The 26,770-nt window shown below is 43.5% G+C and overlaps 1 protein-coding gene across 1 annotated transcript in view; it reads right to left on the reverse strand.

Annotated features, from left to right (window-relative positions):
* Positions 1–25,239, reverse strand: part of DPP6 (dipeptidyl peptidase like 6) — a 508,492-nt gene extending 483,253 nt beyond the window's left edge. The window contains exon 1 of the mRNA XM_054818789.1: positions 24,569–25,239. Within this exon, the coding sequence (XP_054674764.1) occupies positions 24,569–24,619 (51 nt within the window). The 5' untranslated portion in view covers positions 24,620–25,239. The remainder of the gene's footprint in view (positions 1–24,568) is intronic.
* Between the last annotated feature and the right edge of the window lie 1,531 nt (positions 25,240–26,770).

A 26,770-nucleotide genomic window follows, 5' to 3' on the forward strand; every position in this document is an offset into this window, starting at 1 on the left:
TGGAAACAAACCACAAGACTTGTGCCCTTATTTGCTTGTTAATCCCCAAAATGCTTTCCAAGTCACAGCTATTTCACAGCTTGCAGATATTAGTGTCAACTCTGACTTCAGAGTAAAAGTTCAAGGACTTTGCTTATGTGTGCACCGGACTCTTTCGAACTTGCAAAAAATGGTGCTAGTTCTTTCCCCGCATTTAACTTCTGTGGGAATACACTTTGAAGTACGGTGCCAAAAAATGGCACTGGTGGCAGATCTCTGACAAATCACACCAAATTCTGTCATGGTGAAATAAAGTAAATCAAAAGCATCTTTCTCTGAACAGTGCACAAATAACGTTCAAAGCTCAAAAATGCACATGAAATCACATTTGTTGCTAGCCCTCTGATTACAGGCAAAACCCAAGAATCTTTTGTTGCATAACACACTGGAAGAGGCCCAAACTCTCGTTGTCTTCCTTGGAGAACTTTCCTTCTCTCAGACCGAGTAAGCGGGCAATAACTAGGGGAGCAATGGCAGGGTGCTGTGCTTCCCTTCTACCCGTTATTTTAGCTCTTGTTTGCCCTAGGAACCCTGGGTTGGCTATCGTGAGTGCTCTGGCATCCCACTCACAGCAGCAGCTCTGTAATCTCATGTGAGGGTGATGCTATGCCTTAATAACCTCAGAGGGCAGCATGCCTCTGCTTTCCAATTCCCAAGGGTCTCATTAGATGATCTGCTAAATCAGGCTTGTATAGTCTGTCATTAACTGCAGAATTTAATTAGTCTAAGTTTGCACTGATTTGCATTTAGGAAAGACTGAAGCTTGCTGAGTTGTTTCTGTTATCACGCTGTGTTTATCTTTTCCTCTGTTTTGTAAGGGTTTTTTTTACAGTACATAAAGGTCAGCGGATCAAACATTCTTGGTGCAAAGCCACTCCTGAAGATGTAGTCATATGGGGGACTTGGAGAAATGCTTACTAGTAACAGAAAAGACTTAGCAGCAATACTGGAGTATACCTGCCCCACATATCGTAACAGCCAACATTAGCACGGTTTAATCAAAAGAAACTATGAGAAAGGCAAGATGATGGAGCTCTTGCATTGAAACTCTTTGAAATGCAGCCATGGGACATGCATTTGCAAGCTGCTTAATTAAAACATACAAGTTCCCCATACCCATAACGTCATTGCGAAAATGCCCGCTGACTTCAACGAGAGCGCCGCTAAGCCTGACACTTTTGGCGATCACATCTGTGACGCTGAACTGCTGATCAAGCTTTTTGGTGTCTTTCAACTACATCACCCTAGATGAAGACTCGACAAAAAAACATCCCAGATTGTTCTCTCACTGTTAGAGTTTCGGTGATCTTGCCTGCAGTATTAATAAGGTTTATATTCTGAGTATTGGCAAAAAGAAGTTATTTCCTTCAGAGCTCTTGCAATGTCACTGGAGAACAGGAACTCTGCTGCTGTAGCAGAATGTCTGATTTCCCATCTTGCAGGGTCTCTACCATGACAAGTTCCTACTTCAGTTCTTTGCACAACACCACAGATCTGAGAAGCCCTGTGAAAAGCTTTTTCTATTCTCATTCTAAACACAGCCAAACATAATCACTCTGTGCCAAAAGGAAAAGACTGCAGCTGGTAAGGAAATTAAATTTACTCCAGATCTTCCAGTAATGCATTATAGCATAAATGATGGAGGGATAACAATCAAGACATGCATAAAAATGTCTCGGAGAGCACTTTAAAAGTTTAGGGCTTTATCTAAAAAAGCAAAACCCCATCTAGTAACCATGTCTTTTGGTTTTTTCCTTGTGGATGGATTAATAAGACAAACAATGTATTAACAGCACAAATACAAAGTTTACTCTCTAGTATTCATTTATCACACAGCTTTTTTGAATCCCAGTAAATGCTAGATCTTTTGCCAATTTTTCTTTTTTTTTTTTTTTCTAATGGAAGATTGTAATTCCAAACACCAAGACTTCCAAGACAGCTCATAAATTTTTCTCCAGTGCAACCCACCCCTTACTGGGCCTTATTTCCCAAAGGTGCAGACATTCTCCACCAAGAATCTTTAAAATGTCCTCTTGAACACTGGAAAAACAGAAGCCTCCTACAGAAATCACTCCTGTAATTCTTGCTTTCACACTATTATAGTAGAAAAGTTGTATATTAGAACATGAAAAGAACCGTGCCTCAGGTTTTTTTACCTTTGAATAAGGTTTTCATCAGAATTTCTCAACTGAACCTGCCTTAAAAAGCTCAATCAAAAATCCAGAAAATCCAAATTATTTCACTGTCTTTGCACTCAAATAGATAAATTCATACTCAAAACCATTTTGATGTTTCCTGTTAACTGAATATTAGTTCTGCTGGAGAAACTGACAGAAATTCTAAGATATGAACGATTTGTGGAAATTTTTTCACCCTCGCTAAAATTGCTTTCAAGCACCTGGAATGCATTGCTAAGCACTATACAGAAATGATACTGTTTAATGTATTACAATCCAATTTACATTGGAGAAAAATGCATTTGTGAAGTATTTTTATACACAAAGAAGCATAACATTAACTGCACTGTGGAGATGTTATCACTTACAGGCACTGAGTGCCTCAACTACAAATTAGAGGATAATTAATTTAAAATAATTCCTGTACTAAAACACAGAATAAAGTAGTTAAAGGAAACAGCTGTAATAATTCCCGTGGTAGATTTTTTTTTTTTTTAAATAGGAAGGACATGAATGTTGCATTGATTTGCTTAACAATGAAATATCAGAACAGGTTGTAGGGCAGGGTTGACCGTATACAATACAGGGCCCTGAGTGAGACATAGAGGTATGGCTCTACATTAATCCCAAATTTGCCTCTGCCCCGCCTTGAGGTCCTGTCTGACCTCCGTCTCTACTGCCTTGTTTCCTGCCTCTTGACATGCAGAAGTGAAGTCACTAGCCCCTCTTTTACAGGGTTACAAGCAATTGAAAATTATTCGATGCAGGCTTTGGGGTAAGAGTTTGAACACAAGCAGTGGTGGCAGAGCCACAGTCCCTGAAGCTGGGAAAGGGGGAGGGTTGGGCTAGTGCGGCTCCAGCCACTCACTGCATCACCGTTGTGTAAGAGCCGCTCTGGTGGCCCGCAAACGCTCACCCACGTGCGCATCTCTGCACATGACACACTCTCCAGTGAGTTCCAAGTACGAAACGCAGATGCAGGTTGCTCGTGCACTTAAGCATTTACAGATTCAAAGCCTTGGCTTTCGCCTAGGCCTCAGATGAGGAAAATTACGTCTGGTCATGGCCAAACTGTTTCAAGTGCACATTTAGCTTCTCAGTAAGCAAATTGTTTCTTATGGAATAGATTTTTTTAATACATAAAACATTTCTCCTTTCTAAAATTTTCTTTAGACATCTGTGTAGAAACCCATTGCAAGTTTGCAATTACAAACAAGAGAGAACTTTTGACATGGAAATAATTTTATTCCTTTCAAGCTCTTGGGCAAATACTCTTGGATTTGTGATTTCTTTTTTCCCCCTGTTTACTGAGATACTAACATAAGTTTATTTTAGGTTATTAACTTTAGGCTATTTAAGGTTTTTCAGCATCTTCAAATATATCTGTAACCTCAGTCCACACACTTGAAAAAAAGAACGTATCTATCAGTAGCTAATAATAATATATATGCATTAAACAAAACTCTTCCTTCTTGAAGTATACTTCATGCTTCCTAAAGCCCCACTGACAGGTCACTCCTGTCTCAGGTAACTGTGCTCATTGCAGCTGCTTTGCAGTACTTTGCAGGAATGCCAGGGGCACAAACCAGATGTTTTCTGTGCTCTTCCAATGACACTGAAGAGAAACAGTCATTCACATTAAAAAGTTTCAACTGCCTAGGTAAATTCTTACAGTTATCCATTTCACTATTTTTCATCTTTAAAGGTGTTCTTTCTAATTTAAAAATGTTTTAAGTTTTAAAACTAAAAAGAGGATTAGTAGGGGAGGATTTCTTTACAGTGGCAAAAATGTGTGAATTTCATAGCAATTATGAGGTAGTGCATGATTTCCCATAGCCTTCCCCAGTGATTCCTTTTGTGTCATTATTTCGCCAGGAAATATTCTGTGACTGCAATAAAGTACATCAACAGCTTTGCGTTACTTCACAATAGTGCTGCTATTAATGTTTTTCACCTCCTAATGATGAAGAGAGACTTCCTGTAGTAAAAGCTGCAGATATATAAATGTAACTGAATTAAAATTGGTGGAAAGCACACCACTGTTTTGCCAGGAAACTAAAAAAATAGTTTAAAAATAGCCTTAATAAATGACAAACAACTTTAATTAAAAAAGGGGTTATAAAGCTGTAATCGGTAAGACAGCCAGGACTCAAATGAGAAGAATGATTGTATCATCCAGGCTGATATTAATTCTGAAGAAAAATCGGACTTCTGAATTATTAAGGAAGACTGTCACTGAAGTTTTCATTGAACATCCGTATCCTGAAGCCATATAAATGTCACAAAAAGCCACGGCACTTTGGCTGTGATTCAGCACAATTCTTAACCAGTCAATCAAACTACCTCTCTATTTAAAGCTAAGCATGTGCATAGTGTTTCCTGCTGAATCAGGCCTCAAGATTCCAACTTCACTGTGATCATCATGTTTCTAAGCAGGACTTAGGGTCATAAATTCCACAGGAAAATGCTTATAGACCTCAACAGAACCTGTTTTGTCTATATAGAGGGAAAAGTACTACAAGTTAATCTAGGATATGAATTGATAGTCCACTTGCTGTTCCACGTCAATTCCCTTGTTTATTGTAACTTTACACACTTCCAAGGTACATTGTCTAACAGCAAACAAAGGTCTTTTTGATAAGGACTAAGGACTTGTTTCCACTGAGATTCTCAGGAAGATACATGTAAATTTACTTTGCAGATGGATAACATGCCACATTAAATATCTGAGATGATAGTACCATATGGAATTAAAATAGCTTTAATTTAGTTTAGTTTAATCCACTTCATGAGTAAAATAAATAAAATGAAATGAAGGCTACTTTAATCCTGAATGAGAGTTCAGTGTGGCTTAAATAGGCAACTGACAACTATTTAGTTAATTCAGATGAACCTTGTTGAGGACCCCCAAGAAGATGAGCCCTGCAGTGTCCAAACAGAAATAAGAAGGGGCAGGTGGTCTTGTATAAATGTTCCCCCTCATCTGCAACACACTGATACAGGACGAGGCAGAGAATATTTGTGCTGTGTTTTCAGACTGGCTCCGGAATGACTAACTGCAGCCATATTTTAAGAATTCTCATGGTACCTCCCTACAGTTCTTTGCACGCAGGATTCTATGACAATCACACGTTAGTTCCAAATGCATCCCCATGTGCTCTTTGGCAAGAAGAGGGCTGAGACTTGGGGGCTCTCAACCCGGGGGAGGGCAGCACTCATCCACCCCTGTGCTAAGCGGAACGAGCCCCAGCCCTCGGCCCTCCCGGCGGCGGGGCGGCGTTCAGCACCGCGGACAGCTCCCGCGCCGGGCCTATGGCAGGGGCCGCCCAGAGGCAGGGGGAGCCAGGGAGCGAGGTAACACGGCACGGGTCATCCGGAAAGTCCAGCGTTCAGGATGGCCTTTTCCAGCCCACCGGTAGGATTATTGTATTTCCTTATAGCCGCGCATTCAAGTCTCATCAAGGCTTTTGGAAAACCTCTGACTAAGCAGCAATTGTTATTCTTTCAGAAGGATGCTCGTAACACCACTCAAACCTCACTTAAGTAACCAGATGATTCTGTGATTCCAACTGACCAGGCCTGAAGAGAAGAGCAATCAAATTACAGACTTGGTTTTCTTCCTCACTTCTGTAACTAAAGCCTGCTGAGGAATTCTGGCAACATTTGGCCTGCATGTGGAAGCACCTTCCTGGTGTGCCCTGCTGTGAGTTAAATCTACTTGGAATTAGGTGGCTTGACTCTAATTTCTAAAGGCTTTGTGTGTGCATGCATGGGGAATACAAATACCACTTCTCAATAAAAACAGTGAGCAAATCTGCTTTTGTACAGCAGCAGAATGCTGACACTTTGGCATAAGTGTGGAGTTGGACTTAAAATGGAAAAGAAGAGCAGTAAAAGAGCGCACAGAAGCAGTGCTTTTCTACAGTGTCTGTCATCCAAGGATCTCCAAATGCCTTAAAGGTTACTCTTCGGCAAGCTTTACAATACTCCCATGTGATAAACAAATGTTTACAAATGGATAAACACAGATACAATAAGGTCAATTAGAGTTTGCTGAAATAAATTTTTTTTTTCACCAAAAATCCCTGGTGCAAATATGTTACAAAGGAGCAGCGTCCCTTACTCTTCAAAACAGAATCATACTGCATCAGCAAGAAGCTACACACTAAACTGAGGTACCACATGTACTCTCGGTGTTGCTCCAGAATACCCTAGTCTCCAAAACAGCCAAAACAGATACCCCCTCCACACTTGACTGACAGGCAAGCAGTCAGCTTTGAGAAATATGAAAAGAAAAGTAGAAAGGACATAGTAAAGTCAGCTCAGAGATAGATAGAAAATGCAGATGAAGACAGACACGCTAAGAAGAAAAAAAGAAATAGAACAGAAAACCCTAAATTACCTTCTACTCCCTTTGCTGTCTCACAAAATAGGGACCCAATATTAAATTTGTTCAGGTTTGCAAGTCTATAATAGTAACACCTACAGTAGCTGTTTTGGCAACAATATTAATACTTCACCTTTAGACAGATTTGAAAGATTAATATACTGTGAGTTTCCACTAGAGATGGTAATTAAACAAACAAAAAAAACCCAAACAAAACCCACCAAACCAACCAAACCCTCAGACGAAGTAATTCTTTGATATAATCTTCCCAATGACTGCTTGAAGTTTAATTGCTTTAACTTTTAGCAATGAATAATAGCCACCTATACAACAATCTGATTAGGGAGCACAGATTCCATTTCTTATAATTAAAAATCTCGTTCAATGTCTTTCACTTCATTGGTCATTTGGTTAGAAAATGCGGAGTCATTTATGAAAGTGATAATCAGGGTCATTTACAGGATCACTCCATCCTACTCACAGCTCCATAACTCTCTGCTGTGCAATGCTGGGGCAGCCCAAGTGAAAAGAGAACAAAAACATCCTTTGCAACAAAAACATCCTTTGGTCTATCTGGGTCAGTTCGCTAATAGCCATGAATTTCTGTCATTAAAACACAGAAGACTGCAGATAGCATGGATAGAAAGACATGGTCCTTATGCATTGCAGCTTGGAGATGAAGTACGGGTTTTGCTTTAAAAAAAGACACATCACCTCATTCTCAATAGCCATTGGCACCCAAACTCTGTGACAGCTTCTGTGTCCAGAAATATGCAACTACCTTGCTAGCGGCTAAATCCAGTGCTTTGGCTTCAATATTTATCAATTACATTTTGCAAAAATATATATAGAAGTGTTCCTTGCCACATCACTGAGTGAAAAAATAGTAAGAAATAGGAACATGGCAGTGTGACATCCAAATTCTCTCCTGGTGAAGTTCAAGGACTGTCTGCCTCTCCTGTACATCACAGCAAAATAAGACCACGACCTAGATGTACACCATAACCCTGTAAAGGTACAGAGAGATAAACCATAAGGAGGGCTTGAATTTCATCCCACAGTATGCTGGCGATCACTGGAAAAGCCTGAAGGAAGGAGAGGGTGGAAGCTAGATCATCCATGCTGGGGAGAAAATCAACCAGGTTAGGACTGCAGTTAAAAACTTTGTTACTGATACTTTCAGAGTTTTTTTAGACAATGATCCAGAAACACACAGTCCATGCAAGGAGTAACAACACTGTAGGAACTGAAACGGTATTTAAATGAATAATCCTTTGCAAATTAGCTCCAAAGAACTCATTGAGTGCTATGCTTCAGCATTTTTCCTCTTTTCTTCTTCTTTTCTTTTACTTCCTTCCAAAAAAGCTCACAACATATAAATTTTGATGTGTCTGCTTTTGGAAAAAATAGCAAACCACCAGGCCAGCTTTTCACATAACTCTCTTCTGAGTCAATTGGCACTGTTCTTGTAGATATCTGCCAGTGACACTGGGACCGCTCACCAAAACCTCACACTCCTGAGAATACAGTCCCCATTCTACCAGCCATGCAAACCTGCCATGTAATACGGATTATTTTAAGTGAAAGCATTTCTGTAGGAGCTGTTTGTCTAAAGCCAACTGTGCTGGGTTGGCTGGGACAGAGTGACTTTCCTTCCCAGTAGCTGGTACGGGGCTGTGGTTTGGATTTGTGCTGCAACCAGTGTTGATGACCCACGGATGTTTTCGTCACTGCTGAGCAGTGCTGACACAGAGCCAAGGCCTTCTCTGCTTCTCACCCCACCCCACCAGCCAGTAGCTGGGGGTGCACAAGGAGTTGGGAGGGGACACAGCCGGGACAGCTGACCCCAGTGACCAAAGGGATATCCCATACCATATGACGTCATGCTCAGCATATAAAGCTGGGGGAAGAAGAAGGAAGGGGGGGGGACACGTTCAGAGTGATGGTGTTTGTCTTCCCAAGTCACCGTTACGTGTGATGGAGCCCTGCTGTCCTGGGGATGGCTGAACACCTGCCTGCCATGGGAAGTGGGGAATCAATTCCTGGGTTTGCTTTGCTTGTGTGCGCGGCTTTTGCTTTACCTATTAAACTGTCTTTATCTCAACCCACGAGTTTTCTCTCTTTTACTCTTCTGATTCTCTCCCCCATCCCACCGTGGGGGGAGTGAGTGAGCGGCTGCTTGGGGCTGAGCTGCCGGCTGGGGTTAAACCACAACACCAACACACACAACCCAGCAAATCTGGCAAGGCAAACAAGGACAGAATAAACTGTACTTAAAACAGAGGTGTGATTGTGATCAAGGGCAAGTTTAAATGCAGTCAGGATGCGACAGCAACTCTGTTATATCTATACAAGCAGGTCTGGGATGATATTAGACTAGTCATGGGAACGTGGTGCTCAGAGCAGCTGCCTGACCCAGATTCACTGCCAGTAGCTGACTACTTGAAAACAGGATGAAGAGTGTCTTTATTGTGCTCTGGTTTCACCTTGGTCATCATTTCCTTCTCTGTGCTCCTCTTGAAAGACACAACCGCATATAATATGCATGGAGAACCAAGATCTAAATGGGTGACACTGAAACCAGCGTGAATACCCAATGTGGGATTCAGATGCCATATTCAGCTAGGCACGTTTGAAAGTTTTGTCCATGTGGAGAACTTAGAATGGTCTGCTTGAAACCAACCCATGATGTATGCCAAGGACTCTAAAGATGCCTTCAGTACTCATCAGCGCACTCAGTAATGACTGACTTCGAAAGTACATTTTTACAGGTATATTCATAGCTGCAAAGGAGCTATTGCGTTCTTACTGTGAAAGCTGTGATGACTCCTCTGGAATCGTCTCAGATCCAATGGGGCATCAAGGCAAAGCAAGCTACACACACTCATTACAGATCTCAAACAGTGGATGTCTGTCTGTCTGATGAAGACAGAGAAACAAGATACTCCTCGATATAACACACTTCCATCCTGTAGGCAGTTTTAGACCCAATCCTGCTCGCTTTATTGATACAAACAACCTGAAAGGAGTCAATTCATGCTTGAAATACCATGCTGGATATTAAAGGAGTTGTGCGTGGAGATCGTGGTCTTGCATAAGCAAAGGATGAATTAAGCACTGACTAATAGCTTGTGTCTAAATATGCTTTCTTCAGTCAGTTCAATTTACAATACATTTTTAATGGTATTGATAGGTTGTAGATGGATGGGAAAATAATGTGCTAAAAAGCAAAACCAAGGTGAGGAAAAGAAATTAAATCTCCATTTAGCAGAAAAAATTATTTCAATATTTGTTTTCCTTCCCAAGCAAGATGAAAACAAGGAGTCCTGAAACTTCCCAGTAAACAAAACTTCAGTTCCCATCAATCAAAATGTCTCAGTTTATTAAAACGGAAATAATTAATTTTCCACATATTACTTATATAACATAAAAGCAAACAATCATCAAGGATTACATTTCAAAGTTTTTCCAGATGTCAGACTTTGGCAGAGTATTTTAATTCCTCTTTTTCTAAACAAGGCATTATCAAAACCACGATGTCATTATATGAGGTTAATGGTGCAAATACAGAAATAAATATTTGATCTGAAAAATTTATACTAGATTCCACTATCTGTCAGAATTTTTTCATCAACTGAAATATTACCAATTTATTAATACATAGGATATTGCCTGATCCAGTAAAATAAGTTAATTGCTGTGCACCAACTGTGACAAATACGGCTTAGATTCATAATAAAACCCTGATTCAGACACAAACATGGACATGAATAGAAGACATTATCCTCAGGGATTTTTTTTTAATTTAGAATAAACCTGTTCTACAAGTGTAGCTCAACTACTGTTGTACAGATCTACATGTTCCTATAATCTCTTACCGAATGCTGTATCTTCAATAGATCAATGACATTTGTATCATTTAATATAATGCTAACTATAGGCAAGTACTTGAACTGAGGAGAAGACGACACACTTTAGGCACTAAACAAATACATATGGATAGTATGGGAGCTTAAAATACCCCAGTGAAAACATACAAAAGGGAATGGAAGAAATTATCATCCCTATTTTACAAACGAAGCAGGGGGTGGGTTATCCAAATCGGGTGCACTTACCGCAGGAGGAGGTGGTAGAGCTGCCCTGCACTGACACAGCCATCCCGTGCGTGGCAGCATTACGAGATTTGCCCAAGGTCACACAAGACATCTGTATCATAGTCCCACTAAATTCAAATTTGTTACATGCCAATCCAAGTATATTCACTGCAGGACAATGTTCTCAGAAACCGTACGACATGTCAAAGCCTGCATGAAGGAGATAAGCTGAGGGTACCACCACGGCCACTGCTCAGTGTGGTTTCCCGACAGCATTATGTTTATTGGCATTTAAATACATTTTTTGTTTTAAATTTCATTTTTTTATGACTAGATCAGATGCAATGCCCACTGGTTAAATATCACAGTCTCTCAATCACATGCGAAGGCCCTACACTTTCCATTTTAACGAATCACAGTTGTCTTACACATCCTGGAGCCTCCAGTACTCAGGAAACCTTTAAAGCCATTTGACTCCACAGAGCTCCAGCAGGCAAACGAAGTGGCAACAGTGAAGTGTTACCACACTCTGCAATCAAAATGGACATCAAGGGCAACACAGAGTGTAAGAAGAAAACCTTGTAGACCATGGGGCTCAAGTGACACATTCATATAAAAGATTTACTATTCAGATTAACATGCTGAATTTTGATCAGACACTTTGCATTTCATTACCATAGGTTAGTCCTTCCTCTCGTTAACAGTCAAATCTCTAGGCTTGCTTTTCTCCCCATGGCAGGACACATTTGCATTAACAACTTCTTAAGCTGCTCCACATCATAGCAATGTGGCAAAGGCTTTTCAGTCAGATTGCGTGAGACATACTTCCACTCCAGCATGGCATGCACAGAACTGCATCAGTATTCTTCTGCTTCTCACCCCAGTCTGTCCTCGTTATAGCTGAGAATTGTTAGTGCCTTTCTTCTCATCATAAAATTGTTTCTCTACAGAATCATCAATATCATTTTTGCCTCTCCTCACACCCTCAGCATACATTCCTACTGCTTGCAAACAAAATGTGTAACATACAGTACCACCGCCTTAGGACTTTCACTAACATCAATTTGCTCTGCCTCGCACTCTCCTGTCCTCCTACGGACGCATGCACTCTATCATTTTACTGATCCATCTTGAATGAACCTTCTTGCTGATGGTGCTTTGTCTCACTGTGCATCATAAAGCAGCTCCCCGCATCTCCTTTTCACCCTTGCTGGTTTTAATCCTATGACTTACAGCATTTACAACCAGCCTTTTCAAAACTAACGTCCAATTTACCCACAGAAATGATACAGCTTGGGTAGTCTCCCTTTAGAAGGACTCCTAAGAATGGAGAAGTAGTAAAGCTGATATGGGAGTCTATTAATAAAGAACTAAAGGATAGGAGTATAATTAATGTTAATCTATACAGGTTTCTGAAAAATAGGTCTTCTCAAACAAACCTGATTTCATTTCTTGATGAAATTACAGATTTGATTGATAAAGGTGAAAGTGTGGGTGTAATAGACATTTGCAAATGCACGTGGCTTCGTTACTTGAACCCATTCCATCATTGGACTCTGACAGCCCTCAGCCCTCCTGCTACCATCTTTTCCAGTCACACCTTGCACTGGCACGGTTGCCATCACACGGTTGAGGAGGTCAGGAGATGTGACCTTCCCCAATTCTCCTATCATCTGTGACCTACCACAACATACAGATCCTTGCTGCTAGCACGCAGCGAATGAAAGACATCAATTCCTGAGTATGTGGGAATTTAGGGTAACAAGCCCCAGTACGAGACCGTATGGAAGAGGATGGTATCTATTAACAAAATCTGAACATGCTGGTTCTATCCACTCACACTCATTCCCTCTCAGAGTTCACAGGCACCAAGATGTCTGTGCTCAAGTGGTCTGGCCAAGATGATGTGTACGTGCCACGGTGGACAAGGCATATCAACTATTAAGTTCTCGTAGCAACGCTTTGTTTTTCTTGACTGACAATGACAAGCTAGTTTTTTGGCAGGTCTTTTATATCTTTTATGAGCCAACAGGCGATAAAGGTGGTCCTTTGTTTCAGAATCTTGCCTACTTAGGCATTCATAAATGTTAGCACAGTTGCAGCTCATTACCTGGCTTTGCTTGTATGGAATACGTCCGAAAAAATACCCATCTGTTTGGCTACAGATGTTGGCCTAACAGGAAAAGGAACTGTGCTAGTGAGGCACTAGTATCTCGTGGCCTTTTAGTGTCCTTAGAAAGCAGGGTCTTGTGCTGGAGAGATGCCTGTGACTTTTACCAGAGCCCAGCCTCCTGGGCTTGACAGCACAGCACTTTCCTCACTTTTATTGCTGGGAACAATGTTCTTTATTATCAGCACATGACATTGGTCTCACACTTATTTTGCTATTTTTTCCAGTGTTTACAGAAACACATTTGCATCTATTTCATTCGTACCAGTCTCAGTGTTTCTGTTACAAGTCTCTACATGTTCCGTCACACGAGAGGAAAAGTGATGTACTACGAGAGTCTCCAAAAAGAGAAAGCACACGATACTGGATCTAGCAGAGTGGATGCGCCAGTCTGACACATTTACAAGGCACAAGAGAAATAATTGAATTCACTTTTCGGATAGTAAGCGTGTTTACCGGGCTCAGCTTATGTGATCCAACGGACTCTACCAGCCTCCAGCACAATTGCTCCCATGTACACCAGTGACAAAGACACTACGCTACGATTGCTTTAGCTAGCTGGAAACTAGACTCTATATCCTCCAACCCAACACTTCCTATGCATTGCAACTTCGTGATGTGCCTGTGCATGAATTCACCACCTGCAGTGTTCTTTGACGTATGGACTCCACCCATAAGTACCCAGGACACTGCATGTGTCCTGACTACAAATTTAGCTCGCTCTTTATTTCACTCCAGGAAACGAGACTTGAGCTTCTGTGCTTCATACAGGGCAATTTACCTCTAAGGTGCTTTCCAAGCAATGCTGGTAGCTCCCTGCACAAGGCACAGTTCATAGAGTCCACCCCAGAGCCTGCCCCACAGAGACGGCGCACACTTCGGCCACATCTCCTCCTCCTGCAACTCTCCTCCAGCCTTGTCTCAGGAGGCTTTGCACTTTCAACCCCTGCATGCAACACACACGCAAATTAGCATTTCACAGAAAAAAACCATCATTCCAGCAGGACCGAATCCTGCTCTTCCAACTGAAGACATGCACACAAATTATTTTAACTCCAATAACAACGAGACCACTTGGGGACCAGGGCGGGTCCTGCCAAGTGATGTGCAACGTGGGCTCCATCAGTCACCTCCAGAGAGTGCCTGAGCAGCGTGGTCACAAGCTGGTTCACAGCAATTACTCATGCAGCTGGGGCTCTCTTCCTCCTACAGCACGCAAAGGTTAGCAAGCAGGCAATGGATGTTAGCAACCATCAATAACTATCAATTTACGATAGATTCAAACTGTGACTGAAGATTGAAAGCTTCGCCATACCCAAATGCAAATTGCCCAAAGCCTTCCGGTCTTTCCATTGTTCTGCCTTTCTTTAGTCGTATCTATTCATACCGGGTCTTCTTTAACCGAGCAGGAAGCAGAGAGCTCCGGATCGCAGTACAGCCATTTGTCACCGTGCTGCGGATTAGCCCACTTTGTCTCAATGTTTTCCGTGATGTCACTGTTAATATGTAATGCTTCACAAGGATATAACTCCTCAAAAACTTAAGAGGCTAGCTTAAAAAATTCCCCACAAACCTGAATGTGAAAATTAAATACTAGAGAAGTCTCTAGAAACCAGAGATTCAGATGTGATAGAACCGTAGAAACAGGGAAAACAGGGAAGCTTCAGAGGAAACCAAGGCAGCCTCTCCCTGAAAATACTGGAAAGCTACGTTTTGTGCCACTGAATTCAGCTAAAATGATCATACTCCTCCTCATCTATTTAATATCTCCCTTAAAAGCGTGTGCTTTTTTTCTCCTCATTTTAACCCATCGAAAGGCCTGAATGGCTAATATGATTCTCACTGCTACGTTTTTACACCTTGGCAAGTTGCTTCTAGGCATAACGTGGGGTCATTTTCCTTTCTTCATTTGGTAAATAATAACCCCCTTATTTCTACAATGGGACTCCATCTCATTTCACTTGCTTTAGCGAATAGATAGATCACCCTTGACTTCATGTAATTTTGCTTTTCTTGCAAGACTTCGGAGCATCGAGATCTTTCTTTTTTTTTTTCCCCTTGTACTGAATTAGAATTACTTTGATTCCAATTTCTTTTTATTGTAGATACAGGCATGACGGACTCTGACTAATATTGCAAAGAAACCTGTAAGGACATTATATTTTATGAAAAATATCTGCAATTTATACTTACAGCCAGCTTCAAATCTTAAACACTCCAAATCACGGTCAGGTGAGGTTTAGGGACAAATACATGCATAATTCATGAAAGCACAGCCATTATTGGTAGCTCTATAGAATAAATAGTCCTCGGTAGGCACCGTGCATTTGAAGGATGCCCCATATTCATGCGAGCAATACGGAGCCAAATTGATATTTATGGTGTACTCACAATCCATTCAGTTCTGTTTCCATTTGAACACACTGGTGAAATACAGTGCAATATTCTGTCTCAGTTACTAGCAAAAGACACACTACTTCAAGCAGAGCTCCCGATAGCCGGAGAGCGCAGAAGAGCTGATGACTGCGCAGAGTCCGCTAGGGATCTTGTTATGCCAATCTAATTAACCTGGAAAATGCTCAGCTAGCACCATGCTCCGGGCTCGCACACAGATGGAAAACGGGCTGTTCAACTACTGTGCGTGCAAGGCAGACTCCTCCTAACTCCCAAGTCAGCAGAAACATTTAAGCATATGCTTACCATTAATGTTAAACAGGTGCTTAAGTACGCTGCTGAACAGGGAACATAACAAGGAGCACGCCTCTGGAGTACGTGATTTTTGCTTTAATTGCTAGTGCATACATACGGGGTTGATTTATTTGTTGCCCTTCGATATCACCAACGGCCTCCTCTCCCCACCGAACCTGCAGTTCTGTTAAAATCTGAATTTGAAAAAACGGTGAGAGATGATCTCTTTGTAAAAAACAAGGTGTATCTGTAAAATCCAAGATACTGGAACAAAGGAGGAGATAAGTAAATTTTATTTTTAAAATTTCTGCAATCTTTCATAGATTTTGATTCCCATACGACTATCCAAATCCAACTGAATAGTACCTTTCTTAACAAAGTTTTTAACAAATTATAAATGTAGATGTACATGGCTAATGCAAATGAAATGAAATGCACGGAGGATAATATAGAAGCAACGGGGAACGTAGCACGAACTTCCCTTTTGTGAGAAAAACTCTCAAATAGCGAGATCAGGAAAGCTTCGGTCGTACTGATATGAACAACAATTAATTTCTGAATTACTGCTCTACCCACAGCATTTTACATATCCTTCCTGTGGACGATAGATCCGGTTTTTAACAGAGTCAATAAACTCAGAGCTCATGAATAGCAATAATCCTGCATTACAATCATTCGCTTTACAAACCAGATCTTCGTAAGAGGTACTTGCAGTCCCCTCACAGCCGGATGAGAAGGCATTAATATGAGCGTATTTTTCACATCCTCGTAATTAGGCACAAGAAAAGAGCAATACGAGCTTATTTCTAGGTTACTTTGGTTACATCATATGCTGCAGAAGAACTACTGAGTATTTACAGAAAACATGCCAAGCTATCATTTCAATTTTTCTCCTCATTTTCAATAACTTCAGTCCCAAATGATAAACAAATAAAAATGTTTCATTTCCAGCATGTTTTCCAGTTTATCATCATCAGTGAAAACAAACATAAGCAGAAGTGCAGGCACGCAGCACGCTTTGTGAAACATCTGATGGAGGAGCTGATGGGCTTCTCCATGGGGCCAACTTACAAAATGAGATGAAGTAAAAACTCCAGAGCGCTTTTCTTAACCTGCAGCATCCCCCGGGATAACTACCTCATTCTGTTTTTTCTTCTGCCCTTCACCTTTTTTCTTTTGTCAACTCCAGTGGATTTCACTGTTTGCTATCTTTAAAAAAAATACTGAAAATCCTTAGTGACACAGAACGCGGTGGGGTTTTGTGTTGAGCCTCAGGTCTGAGGGCACCTGAGCCTCAGACAAATTTCTTACTCATTTCGGCAGGAGTAGTAAATCCGTTAAGTTCAGCAAAAGTTTTGCTTGAGTAAGTGCTGAATAATGACTACAGAATGAGGCCATCTAATGTGTGACTGGAATTCACGCCAAGTCTAAGTGTCTCTACACATGCCTGAGTTGACAAAATCTTCTGGCCAGCGTTCCCTGTAACTTGAGAGGGATTTTTCACAGCATCTGCTTACTGTCCAGTGCTTCACCTGGGCACGCACCTTTCACCACTGCAGCTAATCCCACTGGCTTGAATGGTCGGTTTTCTCTGAAAATGGACTGGGAGCTTTGAATGGACATTTGGGTGCATCTCAGGATAACCTCTAAAGTCATTATTCCATAGTAATTAGGGATCAAATAGCAGAAATACTTCCGAGTTGGTAATAAAGTCAACATACGTTCAGTCACACCACAAAAGAGGTCTTATCACAAACAAAATCTTCTATTGGTTGCTGGATACACACTGAGTTTGCAATTCTTCTGTTGTGCCTTGTAAGCGTACAGATTGGGATGAACCCATTTACGGCAGAGGGTTGAACTCAGATTTAGTTACGCAGGCAACAGTTCTGCCCCCTGGTCAAAATACCGCAGGGGATTCCACTGTTCCTGTTCCCAGCCTTTACCTCTATAGCAATGAAGAGGGCAGCACCGGACATTTTGTGCTTGGAAACCACCTGCAAGACACACTCTTCTTCCCAGGGCACGGCGTAAGCATTACAACACAGGTGCTCCAGGAATTCTCAGGACCTTACCGATACCACCACAGATGCGCAAAGCCAGTTTTTGCAAAAGTAGAATTTTAACATAACCTTGCAAATTCACTTCAAGGGCAACCAGGATACTATAAATGCAAACTTTGCTTGCTACCATGTCCTTAAAAGTGTAGAAAATCCACAGCATCTACAGGTGAATTCATGCTACAGCTGGGACACAGTTATCAATGTGTTGTCACCATTTGGGCTCTAATGGTTTAGATTTATTCTGTAAACCAGATTTATTTTTAAAATTTTATTCTCAACTGCAGCCTTTTCAAAGTGAACGCTATAGGAACTTGCTAAATATGATGCTCCGTTAGGAAGGAATGCCAAGCTTCCTAAGTGACAGCATTATGCATTAGTGGATTACACGAGATTTACAGTACATAAAACAATTTAATAAATGGGCTTTGCTTGTTAATCTCATGTGAGTCACTGTTTAGTACAATAGTGTACAGAAAACACACATGCAAACCCACAGACCTACAGGAATAAATGCACGTATTGTGCTTGTGATGACATGAAACCATTTGGATTAAATCATTTTAAAGCCAGAGGTGCTTCATAACGTTCTAGGGCAGCTCTGTATACGTGCTAATCATGGACCAAGCGATTTCTGCAGCAAGATGGCATCTGGCTGAGATGGAGCTCCTCTCCTGCTACAGCTGGACTGCAGTGCTGGGAGACCCAACCTGCTTCTTGGACCGCAAGTATGCTGGGACCTGGAAGGAGTAAAGCCCTCCACATGCAGCTCATGTATCCCTACATCCCACTGCAGATGGCTGACAAGCCCTGGAAAGATGTGCAGAGCAGTACTTGTCTCACGTAACTGCCTAATGGGGTGCTCAGTGTCATTCGAGATGCTCTGGAATACCTATGACTATGTTTAAGCAACAGACTCAAGACTCGGATACCTGCAGGGTAGATGTTTACAGTTCAGCTAGTACCTCCTGAAGTCAACAGAGAGAAATTGGCATCTAAGAGTGCAGGTCCTCTGGCCCAGTTTACACATCTACATGAAGATGGGATGAATCATGCCCCAGACTCCACTGACTAAATTATGAAGAGAGCCCAGGCTGACAAACTTGTATGTAGATGTCTACACTGAAGAAGCCAACGTTTAGTCAGAGGAGTCCTATCCCCATCTTGTTTTAATGAAAAATGTCAAGAGCCAGAGAAACTACTGCACTCCCACAGAGACTGCTCCAGTAGCTCATCACCTTGGGTGACTGAGTCAAAAACGCTCTGACTCCAACTTCCGGCTTCGAATCTTGTTCTGCCTTCGTCAGCTACATTAAAGAGTCTGTGGCTACTAGAAGTTTTGTACCAACAGGAGGTGTGCTTAGGCATGATCCTCTATGGCCTCATAGAGTCAGTTAGACCAATACTAAGCTGTGCCAAGAAATACAACCTCCGAGACATACAGGAGTGACACTTGGTGCAAGGGAACATGCTATGAAGTATCTTCTGGCAGTTGAAAGACTCATTCCACAGTGCAGAGAGGGAAACTCTCCTCAACAAATAAAGCCTCAGGCCATCAACCTCTCCAAAATGTATATATTTGGTATTTATCTTTAGAAAGAACAAGCAAATCGAGACTTCATTAATGAACCAACGTAACCTCTCCAATATGGATGACTCCAACGTTGCCTTGCTGACTGCACAGCCAGCCCTTGGGCGTTGGTGCTGCTCAGGGCTCCACTGAACAGCAGCTGAGCGGGTAGCAGTACAATCCTCACAGTCCCTTCAACTTCTCCTCCCTTACTGTTCGGAAAAGCAGTGAAGAGATTCAGAAAGAGAGGGGAGGGGATAGACTATCCTGTGAACAGTCAGACAACTCAGAGGAGGGAAGGAGGAACAAACACAAAAGCGTTCCTTTTGCCTTGCAAGCAAGAGGAAACGGACAACCTGCTGGGTGGTACTGAGGAAAGAGAGGCAGGTGCGAGACTCACCATCAGAGTCAAGATTTTGAACCTTCCCAGTTATAGGAATTAAAGTTAGATCACAAGCCTCACTTTATTCTCACATTGCTAAATAGTGAGCTAGCAATGTGGACTACTTCACATGACTCCCAAAGTTACTCTGAGACAGCCTGGCCCCATGTATTTCTCGTGGGACCTGCAACTTCAGTGGTCCCATATAATTTTCCAGCACACCATGGGCAGACTCTGCACTTCTATCCACTAAATAAGGATGTATCTAAAGGGACACTCTACATTAAACCGGCAACATTGGGATCCTACTGGCTATCGTGGAGCTCCCTGCCATCCTACCCTAAACGTGCAAAGACTCTTAATTTCCATCAACTAGGAACACGACATTAGAACAGGCCCAGCACATCTTACAGCTTTTCCACTGGGCGACAATGCAGCAACTCCAGTCCCTCCTATGGATTGTACCTCCTACTGCATGTTTCATCCTAAGAAAGGGGAACGCTTGTTCTGCTTTATGCCCAAATCAGGATACCAGAATGTTACAGTCCTTAAAACACAACTTGCCTCTCACTAATCAGCAGCTGCAGACCACAGATTTTTCTGCTGCAATTCTTGCTGTAGTTTGGCAACTGAATTTCTGCCTGGCTTTAAACTTCAGCTGGAGTCACGATAGCTCATCTGGGAATTGCTACCATAGTTCCCCTGCTTTCAGCTCTGGAGGACCCCGGGTTTCAGCCGAGGCAGTAGACAGCTAATGAATCGCACACAAAATCTGGACTGCATTTGGCTTCTAAGCCAAGTGGAATCTGAGACAGAGGGAAGGATAAAGTAGCAGGGAGTCTGCACTGGGTCAGAAACTCCACCACCTACTTCAGTATGGGAGTTTCAAGAAAAACTAATCTCTCTGCAGCTTCTTTACCCCACGGTAGGACAGCTGCCTTCTTGGCTGAGAAGCATTACACCATGTTTCAGCGCAGCGTGATTGATCACTGCAAGCAATAAACCTGTAGGTAAAATATGGCAAATAAGGGAAATTACAATGGAACTTCAATATATTTTATTTATGTTTTCAATATGAATTTACTGCTTATGAGAAGCACTAGAAATACAAAATGGGCAGGAGCAAAGCTGGATTTTTTATTTGGCTGCACCAGTGTGTCTCCAGGAAAAGAAGGAGCACTCCAAGGATGACAGAGTCGCTTAGCCTTCATGCCATTTGTACCCATGAGGGCTCTGAGGCCTCAGAGATGCCAGGAGACTTGCTAGGGGATAACATTTGCCACTGGGCTTATTTTTGGGTTTTATATGTATTTCCAAACTGCAGCTATCAGAGTTGGGATCTAAATGGTCAAACTAAACATCTAAATCTTCAGACTCTTCTACAAGTCCTCTCAATGAACCAGAACTGCCTCTTTTGCCCCATTCATAAATTATTCATCAGAGTAAAGCAGAAAAGTGACACATCCATCAGAGTTTCTCTTGGTAGTTTCCAAACGTTAGAGCAGCTGCTGGCTAGACTGAAATTCAGAACAAGAGTTTCACAGCAACATCCTTCTAACAGAGACAGCTAGCTACAGCAGAGTAACTCCTTTCACTGACAACTAAATGTGCTAAAATAACAGCATGCTCCCATACAGCACATTAAATTTTGCCTTCAATACCCCTATGCACTCTCACTAAGCCCATTCCTTCCACTCACCTAATTGTCTACATCCAAAGGTAGTAGCTCCTTTTCATCTTTACCGCACCTGCACCTCTACCAAATTGGGTTCTCAGGCTTTGCATGAGTGTACATAAGAGAAGAATCTGGCGCTACACTAAAGGTCCTCTTCAAAACAGCTCTTTTTGATGTATTTGCTTGTAAATCCATTAAAGAACAAAACAAAAAGCCCCTCTACATGATAGATCAGTCCCTGGGAAGTCACAGACAAGAGCAGAATAAAACAAGTGTGGTAGGTATTACTGTCCTTGACCCGACAACTGAACGTGTAAGGAAAAAGACAAGGAATATTTTAATGAAATAAATTACATAGCTGTACCTAAGGTTAGGATCAAATGTAAGTGCATTAAATTTATCTCCAAAAGTGATAAACATTTATCTCCACACCCTACTGTTGCATATTAACTTGAAAACTCATGGGGTATGTCAGTTCTTACTAGAAGAAACCACTGTGTATTACTCACTCCCTACAGTATTTATGTAGAATTAAGAGAAATCCCATTGTAAGAGCTGGAACTATTTCTGTACGTTACGTTCCCCTGGCTCAAATGATGAATGGGAAATAGTGCAGTAAAATAAAAATAGGCACCTTTCCAGGTAAATGTTGTTGTTTAAAAAAGCCGAAACAAAGCCCTGGTGAAATACTGTCACAAGGATAAAAACATTTATCTCCGTGTCACAAGAATGGCTGCGTTTTTGCTGGTCTAATTAAGTAATAAAGAAATCACAGGTGTAGTGACTCCATGAGCTATCACCGCACTTAAAAAGGGCCCACTGCATGGCCAGGGACCAGCGTGCCAGTATTACCACTTGCTGTCACATCATTTTAGAAATGAAATAGCTCAATTTAAGAAAGATTTTTAAAGAGAAGAAAATCAATACATAGTTAGAAGGTTGTCAAGATTCTAAGCAACAGCAAAACTGCCAGAAAACAAACAAACAAAAAAAGAAAGCCATGGTGGGCTTTGAATTTTCAATAACTTTTCAAATTCTGCTAGGCAATTAATGCAGTGCGCACTGTAACGCACCCCCCGGGACTCCACACACCCCCAACCCCGTATTCTCAATGATTGCCCGGTATGTGAGAGAGGACACTCACACCATTAGGTTTTGACATGACTAGTTCAGGATTCTGATTTTAATTGTAACAGAAGTGATAAATAAGTAAAAAATACTATTTTTTTTAAACAACAGCTTAAGGAAAAAGGTGAAGAAAGTAATAGTCTTAACTTGCTAGAACTTCCATCAAAACCACATCTGAGATTTCAGGATTAGGTCCACTAATTGTTATCTTGAAGAAATATAAAAATCTGTTCAAAGATAGTAAAGCTCAACTATTCAACCCAAATTCTATTCTTGCTTAAATAAACTGCAGATCCAGTTGCAACCACAGACCAGATTAACACAGAAACCAGCTGTGCACGTTTTAGGTGGCCCGTAAAAACACAGGCATTAATTAAAGAAATCATCTATGTCCGTGTAACAGTTTCCCTATCTTGAAATTTCATTGACAGTGTCTCAAAAATGAGTACGTCAAAGGAAAACCTTGCATTCAGGTCCAGGGAGACTGCCCGGAGTGACAGCAAGAAATAACTGTGACTTGGCAGCCTGGGGGGCCGTATCCTGCTCCCCTTTGAATCAGAGGAAAAAACTATTGTCTCTGGCAGAAGGATTTGAATTGTGGGCAGCCCCTGCTACACAGCTCTGTGTGCAGATCGATCACTCCAGCCTTCGCTTGTCTCAGAGGTGTGGGTACGCGGATCCATTTTGCCACGCTCAGAAGCGCTAGCCAAAAATCCCAGCAGAGGCTGTAGCCCTTTGCTGAGTGGGAGCAGGGGGAATCCCTGCCCGCTCATCATTCCCACGCTTCAGAGACCAGGAGGGAAAATGTGCGAGAGGTATTTAGTAATTCTGTGACATTGTGCATGTAAATTAGGTTAATCCTATGCTTTATTCGAACAGTGTCATCTCAGGTGGTTAATTATTTTTTCTTACTGATAGAGAACATCCTAGTGAAAGACTACAATGACCTCTAGGATCAGTAGCTTAAGCAAATAATAAACTAAATTTCCCCACGTTAAAAAAGTTCCAGCACCAGATATTCCCAGGCATTCAAAACGCATAATGAAAGGAGTACGATGCAATCACACAGGCTGTGTAATTCTCCCGGAAAAATGTTTGCAGAAGTTCCTGTTCAGTTCCCTTAGTTGAATTCACAGGTCACATAGCATTGCACCTTCCTCTTAAAAACTACTGCTGGAAAAAGCAATATTATTGGAGTTGGAAAAGAAGGCATTTCCTTAAAAAGCCAGCGAAGCATTTTACTACGGAACTTAATTAAAGGATGGAGAATACTTCGGCCACTTCTTGAACACATCAACACAAGGCATAAGAGAAACGCGTACTGCCTTTCTATTAAATATTAGCGTTTCCTCTCACAGGGGAGGCAAAACAGAGATAGGAGTGCTTCGCTTGAGAAGAGGGAGGGGACAGAAGACCAACAGGTACCCTTTCCAAGCTTCAGGTTATTTGAAATAAGTTGGTTTTAAAGCAAAGCGCCCTGAAGCCATCGCGTTTCCCACCCTCCGGTGCACCCCCGGCTCCTCCAGCAGCCAGCCGCCCCCCGGAACAGCCCGCATGCGGGGCGCCCCGCACCCCCGGCAGCCCCGCCGCCCCCAGCGGGTCAAACCAGCAGGCAAAACACACAAATATATTTCCATCAGCACAAGATGGCAACCAGCACTTCTTCCGGGAGAGCAGCTGCCTTTTTTTTTTTTTTTCCCCTTAAGGGAGGGGGAGCTGATTTAAAAGGCATCCCGAGTAGGTTTGGAAAAAAAAAAAATGGCATCAAGACAAATGTTTCCACTAGTAATGCCGGAGGAGAGGCAAGGTAACCCCCACACCCACCAGCTCACACACGCACACATCGTGGTCACCAACTTGGGGAAGTTGGCCGTGCCGGAGCCAGCCCGCAGCCCGCCCCGGTACCGCCGAGCCCCGGCGCCCCCCGCCCTCGCTGCGCCCCAGCTCCCCTCACAAAGGGGGACACCCCAGCAGCCTCCGCATCACCAGCGACCCTCTTCAGGAGGGTGTGGGGGGGCCACGACAGACACGAAGCGAAGATGCAGCCTCGCCCGGCTCCCCGGCCAGCTCTGCCCCAGCAATGGGGGGCTCCGCACCGACCGTGCGGGCGGTGAACGGGGTCTGGGTAGCCCCGAGCCCGAGCAGGGAGCCCCGCCACTTACTTACAGTCACCGGAGGCGCCCGCAGCAGCCACTTACCATCATGTTTCCTTGCATTTTAGCCGTTTGAAACATTGCCTTTTCCTTCATTTTTGCCGTGTGTGTGCGTGCGTGTGCTGTTCTCCGAGAGTTACTTAATCCAGCGGCTGGATCACTTTAGTGAAGAACTGGCGTGCACTTGGCGATGGCTCTTTTTGGTGTGGAGTGGAGGGGACTACGAGCAGCAGAGGGGGAGGGTGCCTGCTTTCTTTTCTTTCCTTCCCCACCCTTTCAATAGATATTTTTCCTTTTGCCCCCCAAAAAAAAAAAAGGCAATAAAAATAAAACAGCGCTTGTCAAAGGGGAGGGGAAGGCAGGAGCGGCGGGGGGCAGCCAGACTGATCTCAGTCACCACCCAGGTTTAGCTTTTGTCCTGCGGGAGCCGGCGGGGTGAGGTGGGCAGGAGGGAGCCGCACACACCACACGCCCCCCTCCCCGGCCATGCCCGGCCGCCGCCCCGGGCCCGGGCGGTCCCGCCGAGCCGAGGCCACCTCGGGAGACCAGTTGCAGAAAAAGGGAGGGGGGGGGCGGGGGACACGACACAATAAATAAAAAGAGGGAGCTGGAGAGGGCGGAGGGGTGGCCGCCCCCTCCTCCCTGGCTGTGCCCGGCTCGCTGCTCTCCCGGGGGGGTGCACACGCTTTTTCCAAACAGGAACCGGGGCGGGGGGAGAGGAGCCGCCTCTCCCGGCGTTAACTGTTCACCGGCTAGAGCCGGCGCGGCCCCAGCCAGGCCAGGGCTGATGCAGGGAGGGTCGGGAATAGGAATAACGCTGCCGCGGGGGATCGGGGGACACACGCCGCGTTTCCATGGCTGCGCCCCGGCCCGCCCCCCGGTACCGCCGCCCCCCCGGTACCGCCGCCCCCCTCCTGCCCGCAGCCCGCAGGATGCGCCGGGCGCTGTCGGGGGGAGGGGGCGCTTCCAGAGACCTGCCCCAACGCCGGGACTGGGGATCGGGGGGTGAAGCCCCCCGCAGGAACGGGCAGGTGGATGCCGGAGCTCGGCCCCGCCACGAGAAAACGCAAAGGCAAGGGCACAGCCCGCGCGTGTCTGCAGCTGAACCCCGGCCGTGCCCTTTGCTCCTTTCCAGCGGTGTCCACACTTTTCCTGTGAGGTTTTCCACCGCCGTGTGCTGCAGTCCCTCAGCTGAGCCGCCCCGCAGGTGGCTGGAGCAGCTGCTGGAAGATGGTCCTCTCCTGCTGCCCTTGGTGAACGTGGCCCCTCCTCGCCTTGGTGCAGCTTTCCAGGGGCACAGCCTTGCCGCCCATCCCGAAGGTTTACACCTCAGCATGCACACGTGAAAAAAAAAAATACTTCCAGAGAGCTGTCTCTTTTGTCTCCCCCTGATTCACCAGAAGTAATTACAGTCATCTCCAGGAGAATTAGGTTCCCACTGATTTCATTTGGCATGAACAGGACTGCTTCAGATGTTACCCACTCAAAAGGAGAGAAGAAACTCTGAGAAGTGATTCGCTTAATAGCTGAGAAGGGAAACCAAGATGAAAAAGCAGAAACTTTCTTGTCATCCAAGGTTTAAACAAGCCAACAGCTAGAGCAGAAGCTCTCTCCTTTTTTCTTTTCAGTGGGGAAACTGCAAACCCTTCCATGGGTCCTTTTGTTATACCCATCTGGAGCACCTTGAGCTCTGGTCCTTCACAGCTTGCAGCATCTTCATGCTACATAGAATGCAATGGCTGTTCACTAGAAATAGGAAACAACTTGTGCAATCCCAGCGTTGCTCACACTGTATTTTTCCTTAAGCCACCCCGCTGTTGAAAGATACTCTAAGATCTCTCACCTAAGACATTAAGCATGTATCTTGAAAACAACAGTAATGGGGAAGCGAGACCCCAAAACACCCATGGGAAATGCCAACAGCAGATGATGCTGGTGCCCCTGAGGATCACCTGTGGGAGCTTTTATTCTACAAAAATGTCACCCCTCACTTGCAGGTCTTGATTATTTTCTCCCTTGTCTTTACTTAGGAACTGCTTACACCTTGCACATGGTACATCTTGAGCAGGAAGTTCTTCATTACTATCATGGTTTAACCCCAGCCAGTAACTAAGCACCAGACAGCTGCTTGCTCACCCCTCTGCCCCCCCCCCCGCCAGGGGATGGAGAGGAGAATGAAAAAAAAACCCTCATGAGTTGAGATAAAGATAGTTTAATAGGATAACAAAGGAAGAGAACAACAACAAC

Source organism: Grus americana, chromosome 2 (assembly GCF_028858705.1).
Source record: "Grus americana isolate bGruAme1 chromosome 2, bGruAme1.mat, whole genome shotgun sequence".
NCBI classification, from domain to species: domain Eukaryota; kingdom Metazoa; phylum Chordata; class Aves; order Gruiformes; family Gruidae; genus Grus; species Grus americana.